General features: G+C 40.0%; 1 protein-coding gene across 1 annotated transcript; it reads right to left on the reverse strand.

Annotated features, from left to right (window-relative positions):
- Positions 1–680: 680 nt before the first annotated feature.
- Positions 681–18949, reverse strand: LOC145434679 (choline O-acetyltransferase-like). The gene is made up of 14 exons (XM_080312024.1): positions 18796–18949; positions 17849–18043; positions 17672–17790; positions 17548–17601; positions 11880–12054; positions 11640–11817; positions 11444–11579; positions 11258–11380; positions 11104–11217; positions 6870–7025; positions 6660–6813; positions 6488–6598; positions 5630–5719; positions 681–1106 (listed from the first exon to the last, which is right to left on the reverse strand). Exons 1-14 carry the CDS (start codon positions 18868–18870, stop codon positions 807–809), a joined length of 1980 nt encoding a protein of 659 aa, XP_080168150.1. The 5' UTR covers positions 18871–18949; the 3' UTR covers positions 681–806.
- Positions 18950–23071: the final 4122 nt, after the last annotated feature.

The following is a 23071-nucleotide window of genomic DNA, read 5'->3' on the forward strand; positions in this document are numbered from 1 at the left end:
TCACAAAATGGACCTATTACTATGTTGAATGTCATCAGGATAATGGGATATATTCCGTTATGATCATGAACTTGCTGGAAGAATCAGAGTAGCTAAAGGTTTTACCTTAGGGAAGCCCCGCTGTATGTTGCTGATTGTAAATGTTTCGCACAATTACTGGGGTGGCATGAAAATCAGTCACCAAACAAATACGTAAGGAGGAATGTGACTATAGAAGACTGCAATGACAGCAACGTGGAAGATTCTGGAGATCCTATCTCATAATATGGTGACATTCAGCTGTGGATTCAAGGCAGGGAGCAAATGATGCACTGCGAATGATATTGGGCGCCTTTAATTTTGTGAACTACAGACACTGCTCAACGAAAATGCCTTGGTAGATCACTAGGTTACTCTCCAGTCCCCAATTGCAGTGCAGATGGCACTTAACAATCATTTTTGCATGTTACCCGTCATATTACAACTTTACAAGGTGTCAGCTGTCTGTATTTTGGTTTGAGATCAATAGTGTCTTCTGGTCAGAGCTATCGAAAGATATCGGGGGCAAAACTTACAACACTCCGGAAAACTCCGGAAAAATATCTGTAGTAAACTCCGAGCCCACCCCGAGTATCACAAAATTGGCAAAACTCCGCTCCGGAAACACTCCGACTCCGCTCCGCTGCTCATCACTGATGAGTAATACAAGTTTAGTTCTTATCATAGTGATAACCGATGTTGGTTGTGACGAGATCTTATATAACTATAACTATTGCGCCTTTTTGAAGGGTTCACATGGTAACTTCTACGGATGGATCTCGCGTCTTCTAAATTTCAAAGCACTTGTCTTCAATTCTCTCACGGCTATGACGAATGGTTATGGCATCACCCGATGTTATCTCACCGAGACTCGACGATCTACGTCGGTTCCATTGTCGGCACAAGTCTCTCATTAGGATCAGATTTTCCTCGATAGCTGATGCGAGTTTGTCAGATGACGTGCTTGAGCAACTGCGAAACGATGCGACGCAAAACGTGATGTCATGAGAGTGTGGATTGTAGGACACCCCGTATCCGTCCTCCACGACTGCACCGTAGCACATGAAGGAGTCCGACACTGTTGGTACCTATAAGTAAATAAAATAACTGCTAATTTAAAATTAATCTGTATTATGGAACGTATTGGAAATTCTTATTCACGTAATTTTAATATTAAATTCATTAGGGGAGCAAAGTATTCTATTCGTTTCATGAATCATGGGAAAGAGACCTGAAAGCAAAAGAATAATTGCAATTCGCGACTTGAGTCCAGACATGGGGTGATTACTTCATGAATATAATCGATTGCGATTACGATTACTTCGGAATCACGCGATTACGACTACGATTACGAATACAGCAAAATCAGGAAGTAGTCGATTACGATAACGATTACATTGGAAAAGTAATCACGATTACTCACGATTACATTTGTTTTGCTTCTTAGGACTATAATCTTAAATGATATATTGGTAGACAATACAAGGATTGCGATGAAAAGGCTTAATGAGATATCCACTGTCTTCATACATCATGCGTCATTTGCTTATTACGTAATAATATACCAATTGCCCAACTTTATAGTGGATGATTTCTTGCACCCAACGATTTGCATTATTGCCAGGTCTTTACCTGCCGCACCCCAAATTCCTTAATAGGGTGGGGAGCGTGCTCGAAGGGGACTCAAAAGTTTTTCGTAAACCAACATAAACTATAGAGTATTTTCGAGAATTTACTTAATTCTTGAAAATGTTCTTCGAGCTTCGCGATTCAAATGTCTCTAGTACAGGGGTCAGTAACGCGGACCAAATGAGTCGCCCGCGGTCGCTGTAGCAAATATCCAAATAAGAGATTTGAAAGTTGAAGCTGGCTTCATATGAGCAGCAGTTGAACATGGGTCGGCCGACCCCAAGGAACATACGATCGCAGTCGCTCGGGGCTTTGCTTGTCTTCGCCCACGCGGCGGCTCAACGGGAATCTATAGTTAATATTCCCGAGTCTCGACGCGGAGATCGGCACTTCGGCGCGCACTGCAGCAACGCAACCGAGCCCGGAGGAGCTGGTGTGAGTCCCGGCGAGTGAGCGTTTTTGTTCTTGGTAAGGGGCGGAAACCCGGCCCAGTGCTCTGATTGTCTTACTCTAAGTGAAGAAATCCAACTGAACCCAGATAAACGGCGGGAGTAAGTAGTAACCCATCGGTCGTCGCAATAATCAGTAGGCCTACACACTACACAAGAAGTAGCTTCTCGTTTCAAAACGGTTGGTGACCCCTGCTCCAGTAGATAGCTGGGTTTGAAATGCATACCTCTTCCCCTCAAGAAAAACATGCATAGGCTATTTTGTGGGAACAGGCATTTCGGATCAGGTTATTGCCGCGCCACGATCCCACAACACACCAAAAAACATATGCAGTTTCGGCCAACACGCAACTCCACGGGATGTGATACCAAAGAAATACCTTGGCCGAAACTTAGGGTATTCGTCCATTGTCAATAGCCGCGCTGGGTGGACGTGACTAATAATAACTCATGTCCTTCCAATCTGGGCCCACAATCCAAATGCCACCCGACGCATCCACAAAGGAATAAAGTGATGACAATTTGTATGTGCGTCTCACGATAGATATTCTTTTAGTCTGCTACGTTTGGGCGAGTACAATATCTTTTGAATATACAACAGACTGGAGGTCGCGAATTAACAACATACAATAAAGTAATTATAACAACATACCAGCTGCTATGATTATGAATTACGTGCCCCAGCTCTACAGGGAAATCTGACACTCGGGGCTGAAAGAGGTTATAAATGAATAGTAATATAATGCTATCACCAATATTATTGACGAAATTCAGTTTTGAAAATTGACCAACGGTTGGACACGGGGACGAATTGCTGTTGTGGCTGAATTGACTGGATTGCTGATTCTAGCTAAAACCCACGCTAACATGTCAGGCTATATAAGCGGATGGTTATGGCTGCAGGTCCAAATGCTGAGTAATGAACTGTGAAATAACGATTTGCGCCCGTTTCAAGTAGTGTTATGAGAATAAGATATAGTGAACATAAAAATTCTGCCTTCAACTTAATACATATACAGCGAGCTGCTATTACGAGAAACGGCTAAGCACGGCTCGCTTATGATATATATCAGCAGCTGTTTATTTGTAATGCTTAGTTGTGGAAACTGCAATGTTTTATTCGACGAGAACAAAATTCCGAATCTTCGTCAGGTGCACGTGCGTACGTAGGCTAGGGCTCTTCAAAAATGACTTTTTTTCTCAAATCGTACTGGCTACTTGATAAAATTGTTAGGTTACCTAATTTAGGCCTACACAAAAAATTTGGTTCAATTCCAGCCAGCAACCGCTTTGCTACAGGAGAAGAAAGTTTCTATTTATTATATAAAAATAAATGATAAAAAATTTAAAAATTTTCTGGTCACCCCATGAAAGTGTTAGGCTATCTATAGAAACGATGCTCACCAAATTTGGTTCAATTCCAACCAGTGCAAGCGGAGTTATTGCCGTCAAAAAATTTGGATTTGAATAAAATAGTATTTACGGTGACCACAACTATAATAAATAAACAAAGAATCGGTCACCGTAAATACTATTTTATTCAAATCCAAATTTTTCGACGGCAATAACTCCGCTTCCACAGGTTGGAATTGAACCAAACTTGGTGAGCATCGTTTCTATAGATAGCCTAACACTTTCATGGGGTGACCAGAAAATTTTTAAATTTTTTATTATTTATTTTTATATAATAAATAGAAACTTTCTTCTCCTGTAGCAAAGCGGTTACTGGCTGGAATTGAACCAAATTTTGTGTGTAGGCTTAAATTAGGTAACCTAACAATTTTATCAAGTAGCCAGTACGATTTGAGAAAAAAAGTCATTTTTGAAGAGCCCTAACGTAGGCCTCCTGCTCGCCAAGCAGCAACGGTAAACTGCGTTTAACTAAGCACAACCAAACATCAATACATAAGTTACTATTTGAAACTATAGGCAGAGTGGTGATCAATATCCTGCTGCGAGGTAGGGGCTTCTCTAGTGTATTGATAACCTGATATACACCACGGGGGTTGTTCTTACAATCACACTACAATGTCCATCGCATGTCTGTTTACTATGTGTGGATACTTCTTACGCAATGACGAGCGGAGCTAATATTTCTGACGTAATAATGAGTCAGTGGCGTTTGAGAACAGACGTTTGTGCTACCGCTAAACTGGTATATTATCTCATTCTTGTTCCCGAATGTTCAGTTTATGTCGTAGTCCTTGTACAAACAAAAAGTAATCGTTCTTTCACAAAACAAATCGATTAAATATTGGAAGTAGTCGATTACGATTACGATTACTTCGGATTTTTTTCGAATGTAATCGATTGCGATTACGATTACTTCAAAATGCTGTAATCGTCGCAATCGATTACGATTACTAATCGCGATTACCCCATGTCTGCTTGAGTCACCACGAAAATTTTCGCGAAAAGAGTATATTTTCACACACAAAAGCTGCTACACTTAAAAAACAGAATCTACCACATAATCCAGAAACTCAGTTCTCTAGGTGTCGATCGTATATTTCGTCGGACAACACAGTTTTTCCTTATGTGCTTCAATAATTAATAATGTGCACAACGGTTTGAGCCAATCATCAAAAGCAATCGGAGTTTTCTTTCTCTGTATGTATCTCATCGCTAAATTTGCTCTTTTGGTTACTTTACGGTAGCGACGGGTAGGTCTTAAATTAAAGTTTTAAGTGTGTGAAACTCTTGGAAGCAAAAATTGCCCTAACAAGGTCAACTTTGTCAAACAGCAGCTAAATGATTCTGACGAGGGATTCTATTGCACTCCATCAATGTATGTGTCATCGAAGTCACGAGTCATCGCATACTGACGCTCTTTGAAACTTAGGCACGTATTCCTTCGCTGTCTAGAAGCTTTCAAGTGGTCACCCACGGAACAAATTTGAGTCATTTGTAAGCCGACCCCATGAAGGAATTTCAGGTATAGGTCGACTGACATCATTTGGAAATTTCGCAAAGGGTTAAGAATTGACGACATGTGACCTCAGCACCACAGGAATTGATTACAGTGCAACATCGACACTCGCGAAAATCGTTCAGCGGCAGTTCGGATACAGTAGCTTTCTTAGTAAAATGATCGACCCATCGATTCTATTGATCTGTATTCAACTCCTGCATGTTGGTATGCCAATAGTACTGAGCGATGCTGCATATATTTGGATAATGCAAATTCATTGCAATAACCAGTACAGAAGTGGCACTCAAAACCCGTGCTGTGATAAGCGCCACTGTCACGATTTTTTTATAATAATAATAATAACTCTTGTCCTCATTCGCACAGTTTTAACTTCAGCCTGTTGACGTAAAGGATCAATCTGTTATGGCGATCCAGTGATATGCTACAATACGTCGGTATATCGTGACTATATTTAGTTAACCCTATCTTTCATTCCGGGTTTATGATACGTGAATGGATATAAACCAATAGATGAATTATTCATTGAAGAGTAAGACAGAAAACAGCGTCATCGTACTATGAACGTACTCTGACTAACAGGTAGGTCTACTTCGTTTCTCACCTGACTCGTGGACATTGTGAAGTAATTGAAAATGTCGAAAGAAGGATCCGCAAAGATCTCGGGTTCTGGCATTCCTAGCTCTTTAGCAATCTGCAATTATTGTAAATCAGTATAAATTATAGGTTTTAATAGGTTTAATGAAGGAAGGAAGGCGAAATAAAATTACTGAATTATTGATCAGGTAATTCGAGTTACCGGAGGGCTGTGAAGCTTTCAATATAAATACGTTGTGGCTCATTGTTGGAAAATATATAGTTAAATTATACAGAAAATTACAACTCTAATCGAGACTGAATCCAGACTAAAACATGATCGGATGAAACCATTAAAACAATGAGTATTCATGACTATAAGCTAGGCAAAACGGTCTCGGGATCATCCTGTTCGGCTGTGTGTGATTTCACAGGGTATTTCGAGTTGACACTATCGCTTTGTAATCCAAGAGCGATGTGCTATTAAACTTGAGTTATGTGGTTACTACAAAATACGTTATTTGTTACCACTTGACGTAAACGTTTGTTTGTTTTGTAACGCGTTTCTTGACGATGTAGCCCGAGTCGTCAATAAAACCATAGTTACAATCATGAGTACGTCACAATGTGATGACACAATAGAGATTATTCTTACTGTATATATACGGCCAATTGATTGTCCTAAGACCCGAAAATTCTAAAGGCATGGGCGACAGTTCAGGAACGCTCAGTGATGTGTATAAAACATGTTTTCAATAAGGCTAAATCTACACGAGAATTGTTGCAAATGTGAATTTGGATGATTTCATCTGGGTTGCTGATGTCTAAATGCCTGCGTAGTACGTTATTTTAATAGAAAAACAAAACATATGTTCATCTTCCAGACCTGTCTCAATCCTAAGAGGTGACAATCAATACCACGTCCTGAAATAGCCGCGATGGTGTTGTCCGTTTGAACTTTTGTGGCTCTCCGCAACAGCATCATATTACGGGCGTCCTGAAAGATGGATCAGTCAATGCATCAGTATTGAATAAAAACTACAAAAGCCATAAACCACCAATTTTGCTTTTCTAGATCCTCCCTTTTTCGTTCTTAGACTTCTTGCGAGTTCTAAAGCTTGGATTGTGGCCCCTCGAATATTGTCCACTCGGCCGTGGCGGTATCGCCTTGTGGACGCGCTCTCGTACGTTGATACCAGGTGCCCGTAAACCCTTGTAAAACAAATATTTTTAATTTACCATTGATGATATCAGGTTCAGTTATTTACTGAAAAAATGCGAGCTGCAGCGCTACTTGGATGAATGCGTCCGGGCTGATGTTCTGCCGCTTTATGAACTCCTTCCCATAATGTGTGAATCTCAGGATTTTCAGATCAAAATTGAGAGCCATTTTCATCAAAGCGGTTCTCGCCAGTTCGATATATCTGTGAAATCAAGTGAATAGCGAATGGAGCATGGGCTTGCAAGTACTTTGCTAATTCATACAGTGTGTGATAAATGAGATAACATCACCTGCGTTGGACACGTGACAGTATCATTACGCAACGTTTTCCTACCGTTTATCGACCCATTATAGACATTATTGTGTGATATTTATATATCCAGCGTCCATTGCAATTCATAATTAATCAACAACGTAATGCGAGTAATGTATGATTGATGAGGTATGTGTAAATTTTGGTCTAGCAGGATACCGATGGGGATGTAGCCCAGATGGCAGATCGCGCGCTTAGCATGTGTGAGGTACCGGGTTCGATGCCCGGCATCTTCACTTTTATTGTCGCTGCAGCTGATTGCTCGTTGCCCTATCAATCATCACGGTCTATACATGGTATACACATTCCGCATTCCGATACCCCTAATTATAGGAGCAAGCTCGAACTTAAAATATAGTACTATTGTGCACCTTTAGTCAACATGGTCATTATTCTCTTCGCTCGTGGAATGATTTACTGTCAACTACAAAAAAATAGAAACAAATCCAAAATTTTTCGAGAAGTGACAATATTCACCTAAGGCAGGGCCGGCCAACCCGTGGCCCGCGAGGTAATTTCCGAAATTTCAAATATTATCAAAAATGGATTGCACAGATTATGAACTTGCAACGCCAACCAAAAATTTGATTAGTCGGGCCGCAACACTTGAGATGTGATGACTAAAATATCAGTTCCGACGCATTGGCAGATCCACGAGCCAGTCACATTTTGGTAGATCTTCGTACACTACAATAAAGCAGAATAATTAGCGATAGATTTATCGAAAGTAAAAATTGGTTTCGCGCAACAGGTTTTGTCACTCGATTTCTTGCTGTTCATATTGTTGCTCCTTTGTGAAAATGATAGAACGCCTAATGTATCAGAGTGAGTCCAACTGTATTCGCGATTACGAGATAAAGTGTCGTTCAACATATGCGATCTTGCGTTTGCACTCGCAGTAAGACCGTCGACTATGAAACCTAGACACAAAGTGATTGACGCATGTTGGTCGAAGCTTCTGATATCGATATGTTCAGGCGCCGAATAGTCCAGTCCTTGCAAACTGAGCCCAGCGATATACAGCAGGCCCGCAATACGGTCAAGTGACAAAATTATTGACCGATGAACTTCAAAAAATTTTCGCGCCTGGCGCGGCTAGTGGCCCGCGCAATAGTTCGTCATTCGAATGTGGCCCTTTGGCTGAAAAGGTTGGCCACCCCTGACCTAAGGTCACGAAATAAGAAAAGCTTCAACAAACAATGGCCCCAACGTTAGTTAGCCGGCGAGAACGTCGTCAAATTATGCTAGCTGTGACGCATGAATGTGACAAAAGATGTATAGTTACGTGCTCTAAATTTTTGATGACACCAACTGTCCATTTCAATCAGCTTTACCGTGAGGCCGGATCGTGTATGTGCATTGTGCAATATATGGAATCACAGCAAGAGTATTGAATACAGTAATTGATTAACTTTCAAGATTAACCGTAAGCGCGACTAGAAAGCTAATTCACATTAATTTGTCATAACACTAGAATTTTGAAGCACTATTCGCTAAGGAAAAGGTGCATGTTGTTTCCCTTCTTGGGGAGTTACGCGAGAACGCAACCCACTACATCGCTGTGATATAACATTTTTAAAACTTGAAAAAAAAATGTCTTTGAAAAATTTATAATTTCGGCCATATATTCGCCATGGTTAGGTTAATCTCATTGTTTCAAAGTAAACCATCGTCAATATATGGCTGAAATTAGATGAAAACTTTACGTAAAGTTAATTTTCTCAAAATGTGTAAAATGGTCTTACGATACTTTGATTCCACCGAGGCGAGCCGGGAAGTCGGCTACTGATGACTTAACACTAGAACTACCGAAATTTCGAACTACCTAGAACTACCTTGTGGCTTTTTTGACGCATATTGAATTTTCTTCGATAAAATGCATTCACCGGTGCTAAAAATCAGCACAAATCTCACCAAACGGAATCAGAAACCATTGTTTATTGCGCTCACAGCTACCTGCAATATTTTACATACACCTTAGTGCAAGACTTATATAACAAATCGCCGTTTTTGGGTGTAACATATAAGTGCTGTTCTGGTGCGCATTTGGTATTTGAGCACGTTCTTTAAAAATTTGGAGTAGGTTCCAGATCCGCTTTAGCCACATCATCATTCTTGGTTATTGCTGACATATCATAAAGCTTATCACATAAGATTTGCATAATGCAATCTCGCAACTAATCCTCGATTTGCATATTTTTATAGCATCGGCATTTTGGCAAGTAGAAGATCATTCACTTTCTAAGAAAACATGCACGGACCATCGTCGAGACGTCGACTTGTTGGTACCCTCATAGAACACTGCCTTGCAACCAGGCCAATAATATCCCCCTGGTTTTGTTTCGTTATAACATTTAACCGTCACTGGTTTCTTGTTTGTGTTGTTTCTGAAGGAAACAGTTACCTCCGGTTGGAGTGAACTCAATATGTGTACAACTTCGATCTCTACACTGGCATCTCGCCGTTACGCTTATCAACAAGATGATAGCTTTGAAAAGTGTGGCTACATGAAGCTGCTTGTGTTCCTTCTGATCATGGGTAGCTTCAAGCAACTTTTGACAATAGTGTCAATTGGGACTTCGTTTGCTTCTCCAAGCGTATACAGCCACATTCACGTTACATTATTTCAAGATGGATTACATCAGACTCTTCACATTACTATGCTTGGCAAACGTATAAATTATGGAAGAGGTGTCCTGTCCTATCCTTGCCTAAATATGAGACGCCCGTGTACAGATACTTGGTAGCAGCAGCGTACACCATCTGACATTTTACCCCAATTATTTGCTGGCATTTCGACCATGTAATGAACGAAAACAATATTATCTTTATCGAGTCCGCACCTTTTTGTACTCCTTATGTCAATAGAAAGCTCATGACTTCCATAAACCTGTTCCTCGAGAGGGCCTGACTAAACATAATGCACCCATGCCCTCAGTCCTCATATGCATTCAATTTACTAGATTCAGCTCCCCCCTCCCCCCGAAGATCCATCTCGTAGACCGGAGCAAAGGCCCTTTGCCCTTGTACAACCCTAGTATATTAGTATGGACAATAAATATGTAGGCTTGGTCTATTGGTACATTTCAAATGTGATGTCCTGTAACTGATGTCCTGAGCTTCAGAAATATAACATTACAGAGCTTTGGTGACTCGGAACGAGGAAGATCCAGGGCCTTCTGTTACAAGGGATGTTGTTGCTAACACAGTTAGACCAAGTAGATATTAACAAAGTTCTGTTGTTACAAACGACTTTTCTGCGTTTATCAGATATATAACCACGTCAAGAATATGAAACTGCGATTCCTGAAGGTAGAAAAACTGCAATGCGTCAAAAAAGCCACTCGGTAGTTCTAGGTAGTTCTGTGTATAACTTTTTTATTTGTACTAGATGAGTGATGAAAATCATAGGTAAGGTGGCCTACATAAAATAAATAAAACTCAAGAAGTTTCAGCCGAACAGCGTAAGATTTGACTGAATGCCAGCTCTTCAAAAATGGAAATGCGTCAAAAAAGCCACTTGATCGTTCTAGTGTTAATTTGAAAGCTGCGGTACATTACACGAATTTCGTTTAGAAAGTTTGCCGTGTTTGTGGTTATTATAAGACATATATTTAAAGCTCGATTTTGCATATATTTTGCTACGTATTTGTTTACGAATATATGTCTTACCCCGGGACTTGAGATATCGAATCTAATGTTTATTTTGAAACGAATTTCTTTATGTTTCATTGCAGATTTGAGCGTGTATTAGGATGTGGAATGTGGAAAACGAATGTGACGATGAGAAAAACGGTGTTTAGGATTCAGAGCAGAGCTGGATTTATGGTCTCTACCATCTTCGATTTGGACTTGGATTGGAAGATTTAGGCTTAATTCGGATCGAGTGAGGATTTTGTAAACCCGAATTTTGACTTGGACCTGAACCCAAATAGGATTTGGATTTGGCATAAGTATATCCGCTTACCTTGATGTTTTCGTATCATTGACATCCCACCTCAGTCGCTCAGGCGTTACAACACATTGTGTGTGAGGCGTATCCAACTCAGCTTCTTTTCCGTCGAGGTGTAAGTTATTGGTTATTCATAATAGGCGTTACCTTCCACGAGATAAGCTCTCACATATTCCTGAATATTTCCTCCATCAAGTGAATGACGGCGATCCCTTCCGCTGCAGAATGCTCGTAGTTGAGCCCGAACGAGCCATCACGGCCCACAACAAATTGTATGGTTTTATCGAACCATCTGAATTTAAGAAGTCATGCGTGTACTACATGGATCAGTTTTATAGCGTTAGTGTTGGCTTGCCTGTTGTAAGATGAGGATCCGTGTATCATTTGATGAGCCATATCAGTTTCGTTGCGAGATGTCGCTGTTGGGCAATCGAGACAGAGTAGAGCAACGGAAGTTTCGATCAAGTCAACTGAATTGCGGTTCATTTGCTCTGCAACAAAACACAACGTACAGCGATGTTTTCAAATTCAATGGTGCATTGCGCTGCTACTTTTAAGTAGATTGTCTCTTGCATCCGCCCATTCCGATCTACCTAACGAGGTCAATACGCCCACCGATCCGCGTGGATTTTCGTGTTTAGCAGCATCAACAATAGCACGGATTTCATTGATGATTTCGTCCTCTGTGAAATCTATTCCAAGTTTATCCGTGACGTACAGAACAAAGAACTATGAAAGAGAGGCGCTGTTAAAAGACAGTGTGAGGGCGAGCTATTCGAAATGATCATTACCTGGTTGGCGATTGCTACAATAAAATGCTGTTGTCTGTTGCTGTTTTTGCTCATTAATTGCGTGTCCATTTCTCTGCCCGGCACGCGGTATGATGATAAAATATGGAAGTACTGGCGCATGCAAAGGGCTTGACCTGCTAATTGTCCCCTCGCAATGTCCACAGGCAATTTGTCCCTTTGTTGATAGAAAGGAAGAATTGAAATTGCGTGCAGCGTTAGGGCGGGTGTTCTGGAAGAGTTTTAAATTTCGTACCCTTTCGAATTATATGCATGCACGGAGCACCATTAAATAATAATGTTACATAAAATCTTGGCAATTGAAAGTTTAAACACGAAATTACGTAGTTAAATTTCAAACATACATGCGTAGACTATGTTCAACGGAAAGTCTATCACGAATATGTTCTTCGGCATGAGCATGCTGGAAAGACTTTGCTCATCAGCTCAACTGTAAGCGGAAGGGAGAAGCACAATACTACACATTTTTTACGTGGCTGAATTCGAATTTACCGTTGTTTACCGGTCCCTCAAACAATAGCCTGCTTACCACGACCTGGCCGATCGATCTCGCCTTCCGTGACATGCCACCTCATTTTGTCGCTTGCTTTTTCTATACTATCTTCTTTTACTTTTCATTCAGTTTGCATGCCCCTCTTTACGTCGCCTAGGTCGACGTGATAGTCTGATTCCAAACACTACTCCACCTTACTATCTTTCAATTGTATCTCATATTTTGTGCTGTATTGAACTAATAAAAATTGCAAATAAACCGAACCGATCATTGTGCATGTAGTAAGCATTGACGATTGCAACAGCCCTAATCAAGCCCCTCATGATCAGCAGATGACACTGGTTCTAATAGAACTTACCCAGATATAAAGTAGGCATCGAAGTAACCCTCATCGCTATACGGCAATAGAGAAGCAGAATTCCACTACAGGTAATGTAGATGAGGCGAGTAACGTTTCACGGTAATGCCTAATCATGCTGGTTTACGCCTCAATTTACAAGGCATTTGGTCTCCGTTGCAGAAAATTGTCACAGTATAAGAAAATTCTACCGTATACCCCGGTTTGAGAACCCCTGCTATACGAGTACATAACACTGGTCAACACATATTTTTAGGCAGACAAAGTAAGAGTGGTATTGGGGGTTCTGATGGGCACTGATTCCGGATATGATCTTAGTTTTTTTCTAATTGGCTATTGTTTTCGAGATAACCCATGGGTCTATTTGGACCAAAATCTATTATTTTTGCTGTTATGGCTAGACGGAAAATCGGCTCAGTCGTACTATAAAGTTTAAAAATTCAATCTCTTTGTTATTTTTAGACACAGAAGTCTCTTTTAAATCAAAATATAGCAACAGCACTATATGTTTAGGGGTATTAGATTTATCATAGTTATAGACTTTCTCGGATATCATGTACATTGTGCATTAATAAACTCCAGTCATGTATATAAGTATTTACCTAGATACTCGAATAACGTGGCAATAATTCAATCAGTTTTACGTTAACCCCCCTATTGTAAATTTGAAATAATCAGTTGGAATAAAATATTATTAATTCATTTTAAAGCACAATTGTTTTTGTACGACTTTCACATGTAAGCAATTTCGTGCAGTTTCTCGAAAGGTTCCAGCGATGGTCTGACATAATATGTTCATCTCATCTGCCCTAATATCTCTCTTCTATTGTTTTGATGTCTTGGTGATCCCTCTCCCCTTGCTAATTAACAAGATCATCAGGAAATATATTAAAATGAACAAACTGGGAAAGAGCTTTTTTGCTCATGCTGGTTCCAAGTTTTCCATACTCAGATACGAATTTTCGGACCGACTGTTTGTATCCAGTGTACCTTCCTAATATGAAATTGGAATCTTTCATCCGTACTAATCTGAAATCTATCAGATACACCAGATTCAAGGTTCTCGTTTGATTTGGATACTATAGGTAGGGCCGTAACTGCCGCACCGCAAACCCCCCAATTGGGGGGGCGAACTTAAAGGGAGCCCAAAAGTATTTCGTGAATTACCATAAATTAGAGAGTATTTTTTGAAAATTTAATCATTTTTTTGAAAATTTTTTCGCGCTTCGTGCGATTTCTATTTGCCACATAAATTGATTTTGGGGTACTCTTGCCCAAAGAAAAAATAAGCAAGATTTATAGAAATGGGCGTATCGGCGTTGGCCATTACCGCGCCACGATGCACCAAGATATATAACGTTTCAGGCCATGTAACCTGTGACTCCAAGAAGTGTGCTAGAAGGATCGGCAGTGAGAAACCTTGTCTGAAAAAGACTGCCCTTATTCTGACCGAAAACCTCGTTATTTATACAAAATACATATAGGTTTAATAGTCCATAGGCGCCTAAATAACTGGCGCCGAATGTTTCTGGATTGGCAATCTGAACCTCACAAGACAAATACCATCCCGCAGGGAAAAATTATATGCCAGTGAAGAAATACCAATTTGAAATCGTGTGCGTTTTCTAGCTTAGTAGCCTACGTTTGGGCGATTCTATATTTTTTGATATAGCAGACAGGAGGTCACGAAATAACATCATGTTACGGAGTCATACCAACGGGCCCTACACTTTCCAAAACACCTCACTCAGCTCTACCGGTAAATCTGTTTACGTTTGCATGGAGGACAAGAAATTGAGAGCGATATATATGCAATTCCCGATCTTAATTACCGATTTTATCATGAATTTATTGAAAATTTTCGCGCTTGGCGCTGGTTTAGTAAACGGTACGACTCATTTCGTGGCAAAAGCGAACAACGTGATTGAGGGTAGGTATCACCTTATTGGATCCCAAGACCCAAGCTTTTTTTGAGGGGCCCGATGAAGTGCTGTTTCGTTCCTGCCAATAGTTATACGTCCGATGATGTTTTAATATTATTGAGTGGTTCTACTTTTTCAAACACACCTCCCTCAGCTCTACCTGTAAATCTGAAAACGTGAGCAGAGGGAGGATAAAAATTGATAGCAATATGTATGTAATTTATGCAATTCCCGATCATATTTACTAATTCAATCATGAATTATAGAAATTTCACGCGGTCGTTTAGGCGAGAAATGGTGACTCAGTAAACGAAGCCCAATGTAAATGGTAGCGGTAAACATCCTAAAGCCTGAGGGCGGTTCGGGGGCGATGCCCCCCAGAACTTCGGTTTATCAACATATGGGGGGGGGGGGGGGCAAGACCTAGGTTTTTTTTGGGGGGGTGACGAAATGCTGTTACGGCCCTGACTATAGGTATACCCACTTTGTTTACTCAGTGAGAAATTATGCATTCGCAAGTCAGAGGAAATGGAACGCATATGAATATTGTAGTTGAGCTTTTCAAGGATAAATTTTTATAGCTTTATCAGGGTTGTAACTAAGTCTCAAGGCTTCGAGTCACAAGTCAATTTCACTTTTATAGTTTTGACTCGAGTCAAGTCGAGTCATTTTCAACTCACCACCGAGTCAAGTCCGAGTCCAAGTCATCGATCAGGGGGCCGAGTCCGAGTCATGGTATAATGACTCGAGTCCGAGTCCAAGTCAATGTGTTGACTGCTCAGTTTCCATCTACAATCTTACTAAACTCACTTTTATTAACTCTGTTTGGTGATATTGAATGGTTGGCATTTATAATATACTAATTTCCCTCACTTTTAGCAGTTTCTGATCACATTTTCAAGTACTAGTACCTATAGACGAAATCCCAATAGGATGGTAACTTAACTATTCTTCCAAATTACGATAAAATATCGGTCTTGGCCGTCTTTGTCTCTAGTCATATGACTTGGTTCGAGTCATCCGCAATGACTCGAGTCAAAGTCGAGTCAATACACAGATTGACTCGAGTCGAGTCGTGTCATTTCCGTATTTTGAGAAAATGACTCGAGTCAAGTCGAGTCACCAGAAAAGCGTGACTTGAGTCTGACTCGAGTCATTACAACCCTGAGCTTTATACTTTTATTTAATCTTGGTTTAATGACCAATTGATACAGGAGAATCTGGATTTCCGTTGTGCAAAAGTACAATTCTTAGACTCGACAAACTGTGTTTTGACCAAAAAATATTTCGCACGGGGTCATTGTAGTATTGATAGAATGACTACGAACGACATGATGGTTCTTCAGAGTCAATTATCTATTTATGCGCAGCATAAAATTTCAAAAAAACTACGATTTTCTTCCTATCAAGTGAAACATTCAAGGATAAATAAGTAATTTTGGACTTTTTAGGGGTATGAATATCTTCTGAACAAAAGCCAATCTGTCTGTCCAATGTGTCTCAAATATCCCTCACGGAAGAATTATGTTCCACGATCCAAGTGACATGGCCTGCAATTTACATATCCCTAATTTTGCCCCGTCTCCAACGTTCGATTGTGTACTTACGTTTAGTGCGGTCGAGGCACACAACCTTGTCGCAAGACTATACATGTAATCTACTTTGTAACGACACAGAACTCTGAATTCCTGATATAGAAGTTGTGTAAATAGAGTCACTTTACTTTACTTGCCTATTTTCTGTGTAGCACTTCCACTCATGAAATAATCCGCTACCAATATCGAAGATGACACCGTAATATGATATACCACGTATCCGTTAATCGACAGTTAACCCAGCGCCTATGTAGTGTATCCCATCCCACACAGCGACCACATTCTACGCCAGCGCAAAAAGCTATCAGGATTGTACGGCTGGAACTAATTGAGTGCTGGCGAAATTTACAATATCGCAGTCTAAATGCGTCACGGCGTAATTAGATCGGCGTATCTAAAATCCATTCAGTGACGTAGACGTAACGTCGATAAGCGTGATATTGGACGTATATTATCGATTTTACTCTGGACTGCACGGTAAGCATTACACGCGAGCGTAACACGTCAGGTGAATAAGCGTTTCAGATTCATTATGGTTTCAAAGTAGCCGACTCGATTTCGTGCGGCTCGCTGTTAAAACAATACAATTCGCATTACGGAAGGCCCTATTGAATATTGAACTAGTACACCAGCACTAAACAGATTATAATGTATTCAAGTGTAGCGACACTATAGTTCCATTGCCATAGTCTACTGTCAGCTATACTTTACGTCTACCTTCAAATATGTTGCAGAATTTGTCTGTGTTACGGTAGACGGAAATACCATTCACATTTGCCTTGCAAATTTTTATAAGTGATTTTCTATTTATATCTATACCTGCTGCAACAGCAATAGCAATGTTAATTCTATTCACACCCATGATGAATCCCTTGGATATGGATGTATATTTCAAACTTAATTGACAATACCAAACCAAGTTCAAATACACATGCATGAATTCATGAAACAACGAATGCCGTCACAAACCTGCCGTAGACGTTTACATCGACAATAAAATGCGATCACTCTGATGTTGTTAAAACTCATTTCGGACAATAACACGATGATTACAGTTCTGACGTAAAGTATAGAACAGAGATTGACTGGACGGTGTGGATGCTGAAAAATAATAGTTGTGATGATGGTTGCACTGCACAACACATGTGAAACGAACTCAAACTGGAGACCTGCATCTATTCAAATCACGCGCATTGCGTATTGGGAAGAAGAAGAAGATTGATCGTGATGTGACACGGACGAAACCACGAGCAATGTCATATACGCACGTACAATAACATACTCATCTAAATTTCTTTTGTATTTCATAACTTCAGCAACTAGTTTTCCCGAAAACCTGTGAATCGTGATGTAATGAATGACACCGTATATATACAATTATACATGCACAATCGACTGAATACTACGTTATCCATGCATTTTCCGACTTGAATTCCATCTTTGGCAGAACCATGCCAGGATTGGAGTTGACTGGTAACGGCGCTTTGTTCCTTAGATACATGTCCTCCAACCACCAATCGTACGACTGACGAAGAAAAGTGGTAATTGAGATTGTATGTCCAGAGGAAGACAGACGAACTCACCCAATTCTCATACTTTGTTGACTTTTTGAGCAGACTTTCCTGTAGAGTCGCGCCAATTCCACTCGGCGTTGCGAATTTGTCGACTATTCTCTTAGTTTTATCGAATTGCACTTCTGGTACCAGTGGTTTGATACACAACAAATACCTTTCCAAGGTTTCCGCGAGATCCGGCACTGGTAACGATGGAAGCTTTGCCTGCAACAGATTTTAGGGGCTGTATTGGATTTGTTTGAATCCGGTATGCTTCCTGAGCATTACAGTTTCATTCATCGTCAGAACTATAGCTTTATTACTTGATAGGAATTTCTACTCAACTAAATTCCACGTGTCAATTGAATTGTTCAATCTACACTGTTGTTAGTAGAAAACCATAAAAATCGTTAGTTATAGGGTAAAGATATCTGAAGGGACAGATTCAAGTCATTGGACTGCTTGTCTACTAAAATCTCATCTTAAAACAGCATAAGTTCCATGTTCTGTTGTTACTTCATCTTCTATCAGTAAACAGAACTACATACACGTGTTTGATACATTATATTACTACCGGCCACTAAAAGCAAAGTGCACAATATCTGAAGATAAATCCGTCTGCAGCTAATTGCAAATACCAATAACCCGAACTTGATCACATCATTCCGTGAATAATTGAACATAAAATTTATAATACCGCATCATTTAGCAAGTTTAGCAATAATATCGTGACGATATTTCTAGTAATACTACAGACAAAAACTGCTACACAAGGCCGATTGAATTGGTAAGTTACTGAAAATACTACCAGATAACACCGCTTTAGTATCTAACCAGTTCCGGAAATTAATCCGCTCCAAGTGATTAATCTAGTGAATAATCCGATAAATCTTACAGCTGGGAGAACCATTGGGTCTCTTGAGATTATCACTAGGTTACTAATCTATAGATTTTAATTATTATTCCTATTTGCCAACCTGATGTAGCAAGGCTTTTCGACTATCCTGGTCAAGTTCCAAAATCTGTTTTGTCTTCATTTTCCTCCTCGGCATTTTCCAGTTGAATAATATGTTACGAATTAGGCGTGAAATACTTGAAATGGTACAGACTAGAGCGGTAGAAACTGCAAAAACATTCAAGCAACGTTTAGTATATACAGGAACGTACGGTGAGACTGTAAGGGAAACTGTATCTTACTGAAAGTCGATGGAAATTTAATTAAATGCGGACCAGCGAAACTATTGATTTTTCTTAAAACTCGTCGCTTGGTATCTTGTGCGTCTTAAGATTAAATGAAAGGGGATAAGATTGATTTGTCCATGAGGTAATCTTGAATATCCGCGGATCGTCGCAACGTGACGATTCAATACTGTGAAATACTGCTATCGACATGACTAGTTTTCTAAATTCTTGAATAGGTGATTACAAATTCGTTGTTTCAAAACGTGACCCAATAATCGAATTGACCTATCCCTGGTATGGAATTGGTGACTGTAAAAAATCACGTGTGAATCAGTTAATCCACTTATGCTGCTGGTGAGATGTAAATACTGTCCGACAGTGTAACCTTATCGATTTTCATTCTCCATATTTATTGTTCTCAAAGAATCCAAGCGAGTTACTATATTTCTGCACATTGGATGGACACACACCCAAGCTGGTCAATGATATTGAAGCCACCTTTATCTAAATTGAGTATATGGTCACATCTTTCAAGGATATACAAGATAAAACAATTTGTTTGATTTATAGCTTGATATCATGCTACTTCACACAAAAGCATAGTGGGAAAAGGTAGAAGGTAATTCAATTACATTCACACCCACTGATGGCGTCAAGTCCGGCTTTAAAAGTTTCCCATCAGAAATCATGGAGGAATACTGACTATTTTGTCATCGTCAATATGCGGAGCTTATAGCTACCGAGAACACGCATGATGCGTAGCCTACTGCGTGAAGCTACAGATCGCTATAAGTAGATTGTGAAATACATGTATTAGGAAGACCGGGATCTTAACTGCCGCACCCCAATCCGGGGGGCGAGCTCGAAGGGGCCCAAAATTATTTCGTGAATAAACTTAAATTATACGGTACTTTTTTTGAAAATTTATGCAGCTTTTACAAAAATTTGTCGCGCTTTGCGCGATTTACAGTTGTCAGTTATCTTGATTGTTAGGTACCCCTCCCCAAGAAAACCGTGCATGATTGATAGAAATGGGCGACGACTATTACTACGCTATGACGCACCGATACCCATGAACCTTTAGACCATGTAACAAGCCACTCTGAGAAGTGTGCCAGAATGATCGGCAGAGAGAAAACCTTGGCCGAAAAGGACTGCCCTTATGCTGACCGAAAACTTCGATATAAATACACATGTTTAATAGTTCATAGGGGCCTAAATGGCTGGCGCCGAAAGTTCCTGTCCAGGCACCTGAACCCCACGAAACAGAGAAAAAATCAACGAAGAACAACCAATTTGAAATCGTGTGCGTCTTTTAGTGTATAACATTTGGGCGATTTCAATATCTTTTGTCATCGTAGCAGACATGAGGGCACGAAATAACATCATGTAACGAAGTCATTATACCAACGGGTCCGCCCGAATATGTTTAATTATATGTTATTTATGGCCCCTGGATTTTCTAAGACTACAGGTCACTCAGCTTTACCGTTAGATCTGATTATATGAGCAGAGAGAGGGTAAAAATTTCGAAAGCAATATACATACAATACCCTCTTATAATGACCGATTCAACCATGAATTATAGAAAATTTTCGCGCTTCGCGCAATTAGGCGTATTAAGCAAGCTCACTAACCAGTACAACAAATCTTGATGTGAAAAGGTCCAGTCTGACGGGGCGTCTGGAGGTCGAAGCCCCCCCAGAAAATATGCCTCATCCCAAATGGGGGGCCCGAGACAAGCGTGTTTTTTTGGGGGGGGCAGGGGGGGGTAGGGGGCTGACGAAGTGCTGTTTCGGCCCTGTGGAAGACGTCAATGCCCTTATGCAGTCAATATAACAGTCAGACTCGAGTCACCTTTTTCGTATGACTTGACTTGACTCGAGTCACTTTGCTAAAATGACTTGACTTGACTTGACTCGGCGTATCAAAAATGTGGATTGACTCGTGACTCGGAGCAAAATTCACGAGTCAATTTCAAGTCATCAAGTAATCGGTGTCGATAAAAATCCCTGTATTTTGCATATGGTCGGACTGTTCGCTAAATGCTGGTGTAACCCGTGAGAGCGACCAATATTTCAGTGATCGTGCGCTTTACTGAACCTCCATTGTTCTCTTACAAATATATTGACCGCAAACGAAGTGATCGAAACTTACAGATTACGTTGTCGTAAACTAGTACAGTAAAGTAGTTTAATAGCAAAATGTATATTTCTGTTCTCTGTTCTTTCTTCAATCAAACCTCTTATTTTATTGAAATTGAATTAAAATATAGTTAATAAAGCCTCAACTATTAGCGTAGGCTTGAATTGTATCATATCAATTAGTAAATAGGTAATGCATTGCATCTTATCAATTCGTTTCGCTATTCTCTATTTTGGCTGGTAACTATAAACTGAGGCTGTGCAATTACTTACGTAGTTTAGCAGTTCTACGTATATGTGAGCGATACAGGGCCTTCTTGCGTGTATATTTGACTCTATATTCGCTCATTGGTTTAGAATCAATGACCACTCAATCTGTATTTCAGACAGCTAGCAAAATGCAATGACGTAATCATGTCTCATACTTCAAAAAGGCAACATGACTCGAATTGTGACTTGACTCGTGACTTGACTTGACTTGACTCGAGTCACCTCCAAAAATCGAGTGACTTGACTTGACTCGAGTCACTTTCGAAAATCGATTGACTTGACTTGACTCGAGTCAAAATGTGCAATGACTCGAGATGACTCGTGACTCGAAGGTAGTGACTTGATCCCAACACTGCAATATAACATTAAAAGGCACACCTTAAACCCACAGTAACAATCCCCAATTATACAATGAACTTTCCTCCTTGATAGAACTGTTAAAAAACTTATTCATTTCCTGTCATGGTACTTCCAATATCATTTAACTTCTTTTTTGAAAGATAAAAATTTGCACCCGACTCCAAACAGCACTATCATTAGTATGGTATGGCATCATGATCCCCGTTACCGATCTATATAGCCTTCACATCAATTTGACGAATTATCCTCATATCGAAACTTCTGAACTTTATATCGCACGAAAATTAGCGAATGAATATTTCATGACCGCCGGGAGGACTCATCCAATTACAAGAATGTCAATAAATTTCAAGCTCGTGACAAAATTGGCCTTCAAGGAATTTGAGAATGTGTTGTTAATTAGTCACAGTGTGAGGCGGCGAGTAGCTCCTGTTACACCAGTAGGTTTGGTCAGGTCAGTAGGTATAGGCCAATAACATGGAATTAGAATATCTTCCTCGTGCTGCATGACATCATATGGCGAAACACCCCATTACAATAAAAAAGCGGTTCCGATCTGAAAGCCAATTTTCGATGAGTCGTAGAAATAGGAATCTACACAATACATTTCTAACTACACTTCTAAGACACTACTATAGATTTACCGGTACAAAAAGTCAGTCGACTTTTATCGAAATACACCAGCCAAGGCTGTGTCAACGATAGGAGTTCGTGTACCATCTGAAAATAGTACATTGGACGCTCTCTTAACCGAAATTCCATGCTGGTGACGTCATATGTTGCGTTGCGATTGTTGATATGCAATGTTCATTTGAATTCTCTACTAGTTGCTGACGATTACCCCTGACGAGTGTCAGCCGAAAATATTCGGGTTCATCTTCCAATATCAATATTATATTCAAGTGTATATTGAAGTTCTGTAGAAGAAGCTCTTCACATAGTGAACGGTGCATCAATAGAGTATTAAAAGAACGATAACAAGACCATCGAAATATAATTTTCACACAAAACAAAAACGTTGTAAAGAATATTAATTACTAATCAACGCTACGTACAAGAAAACGACGTTGGGGTACGTGTCTTTTTATCAAAAACCAGCCGCCTAATCATAGCTTAAACCAGTATACCAACGTGTTGGGCCGTCATATGTTCAGAGAGAGAGAGGTCATATCGCCTACCAATGCCTGTCATATACGACTACAAATAGAACAATTCAAGTATTACAATATCGATGTAATTGTTCTATTACCCAGTTATAACGGTGTCAATCTCGATGCAACAAGCAAAAATATTGTGG

Source organism: Botryllus schlosseri, chromosome 2 (genome assembly GCF_051294905.1).
Source record: "Botryllus schlosseri isolate E-star chromosome 2, Bs_hap1, whole genome shotgun sequence".
Taxonomy (NCBI): Eukaryota; Metazoa; Chordata; class Ascidiacea; order Stolidobranchia; family Styelidae; genus Botryllus; species Botryllus schlosseri.

What these genes read in the sequence shown, in the direction of transcription:
- LOC145434679 (XM_080312024.1), bottom strand. Translation starts at nt 18,870, where the DNA reads ATGCCGAGGAGGAAAATGAAGACAAAACAGATTTTGGAACTTGACCAG. An exon ending in GATCTAGAAAAGCAAAATTG is followed by an intron (nt 6,599 to 6,659) that starts GTGGTTTATGGC and finishes TCCATCTTTCAG; the next exon opens with GACGCCCGTAATATGATGCT. An exon ending in TCACAATGTCCACGAGTCAG is followed by an intron (nt 1,107 to 5,629) that starts GTGAGAAACGAA and finishes ATTTACTTATAG; the next exon opens with GTACCAACAGTGTCGGACTC.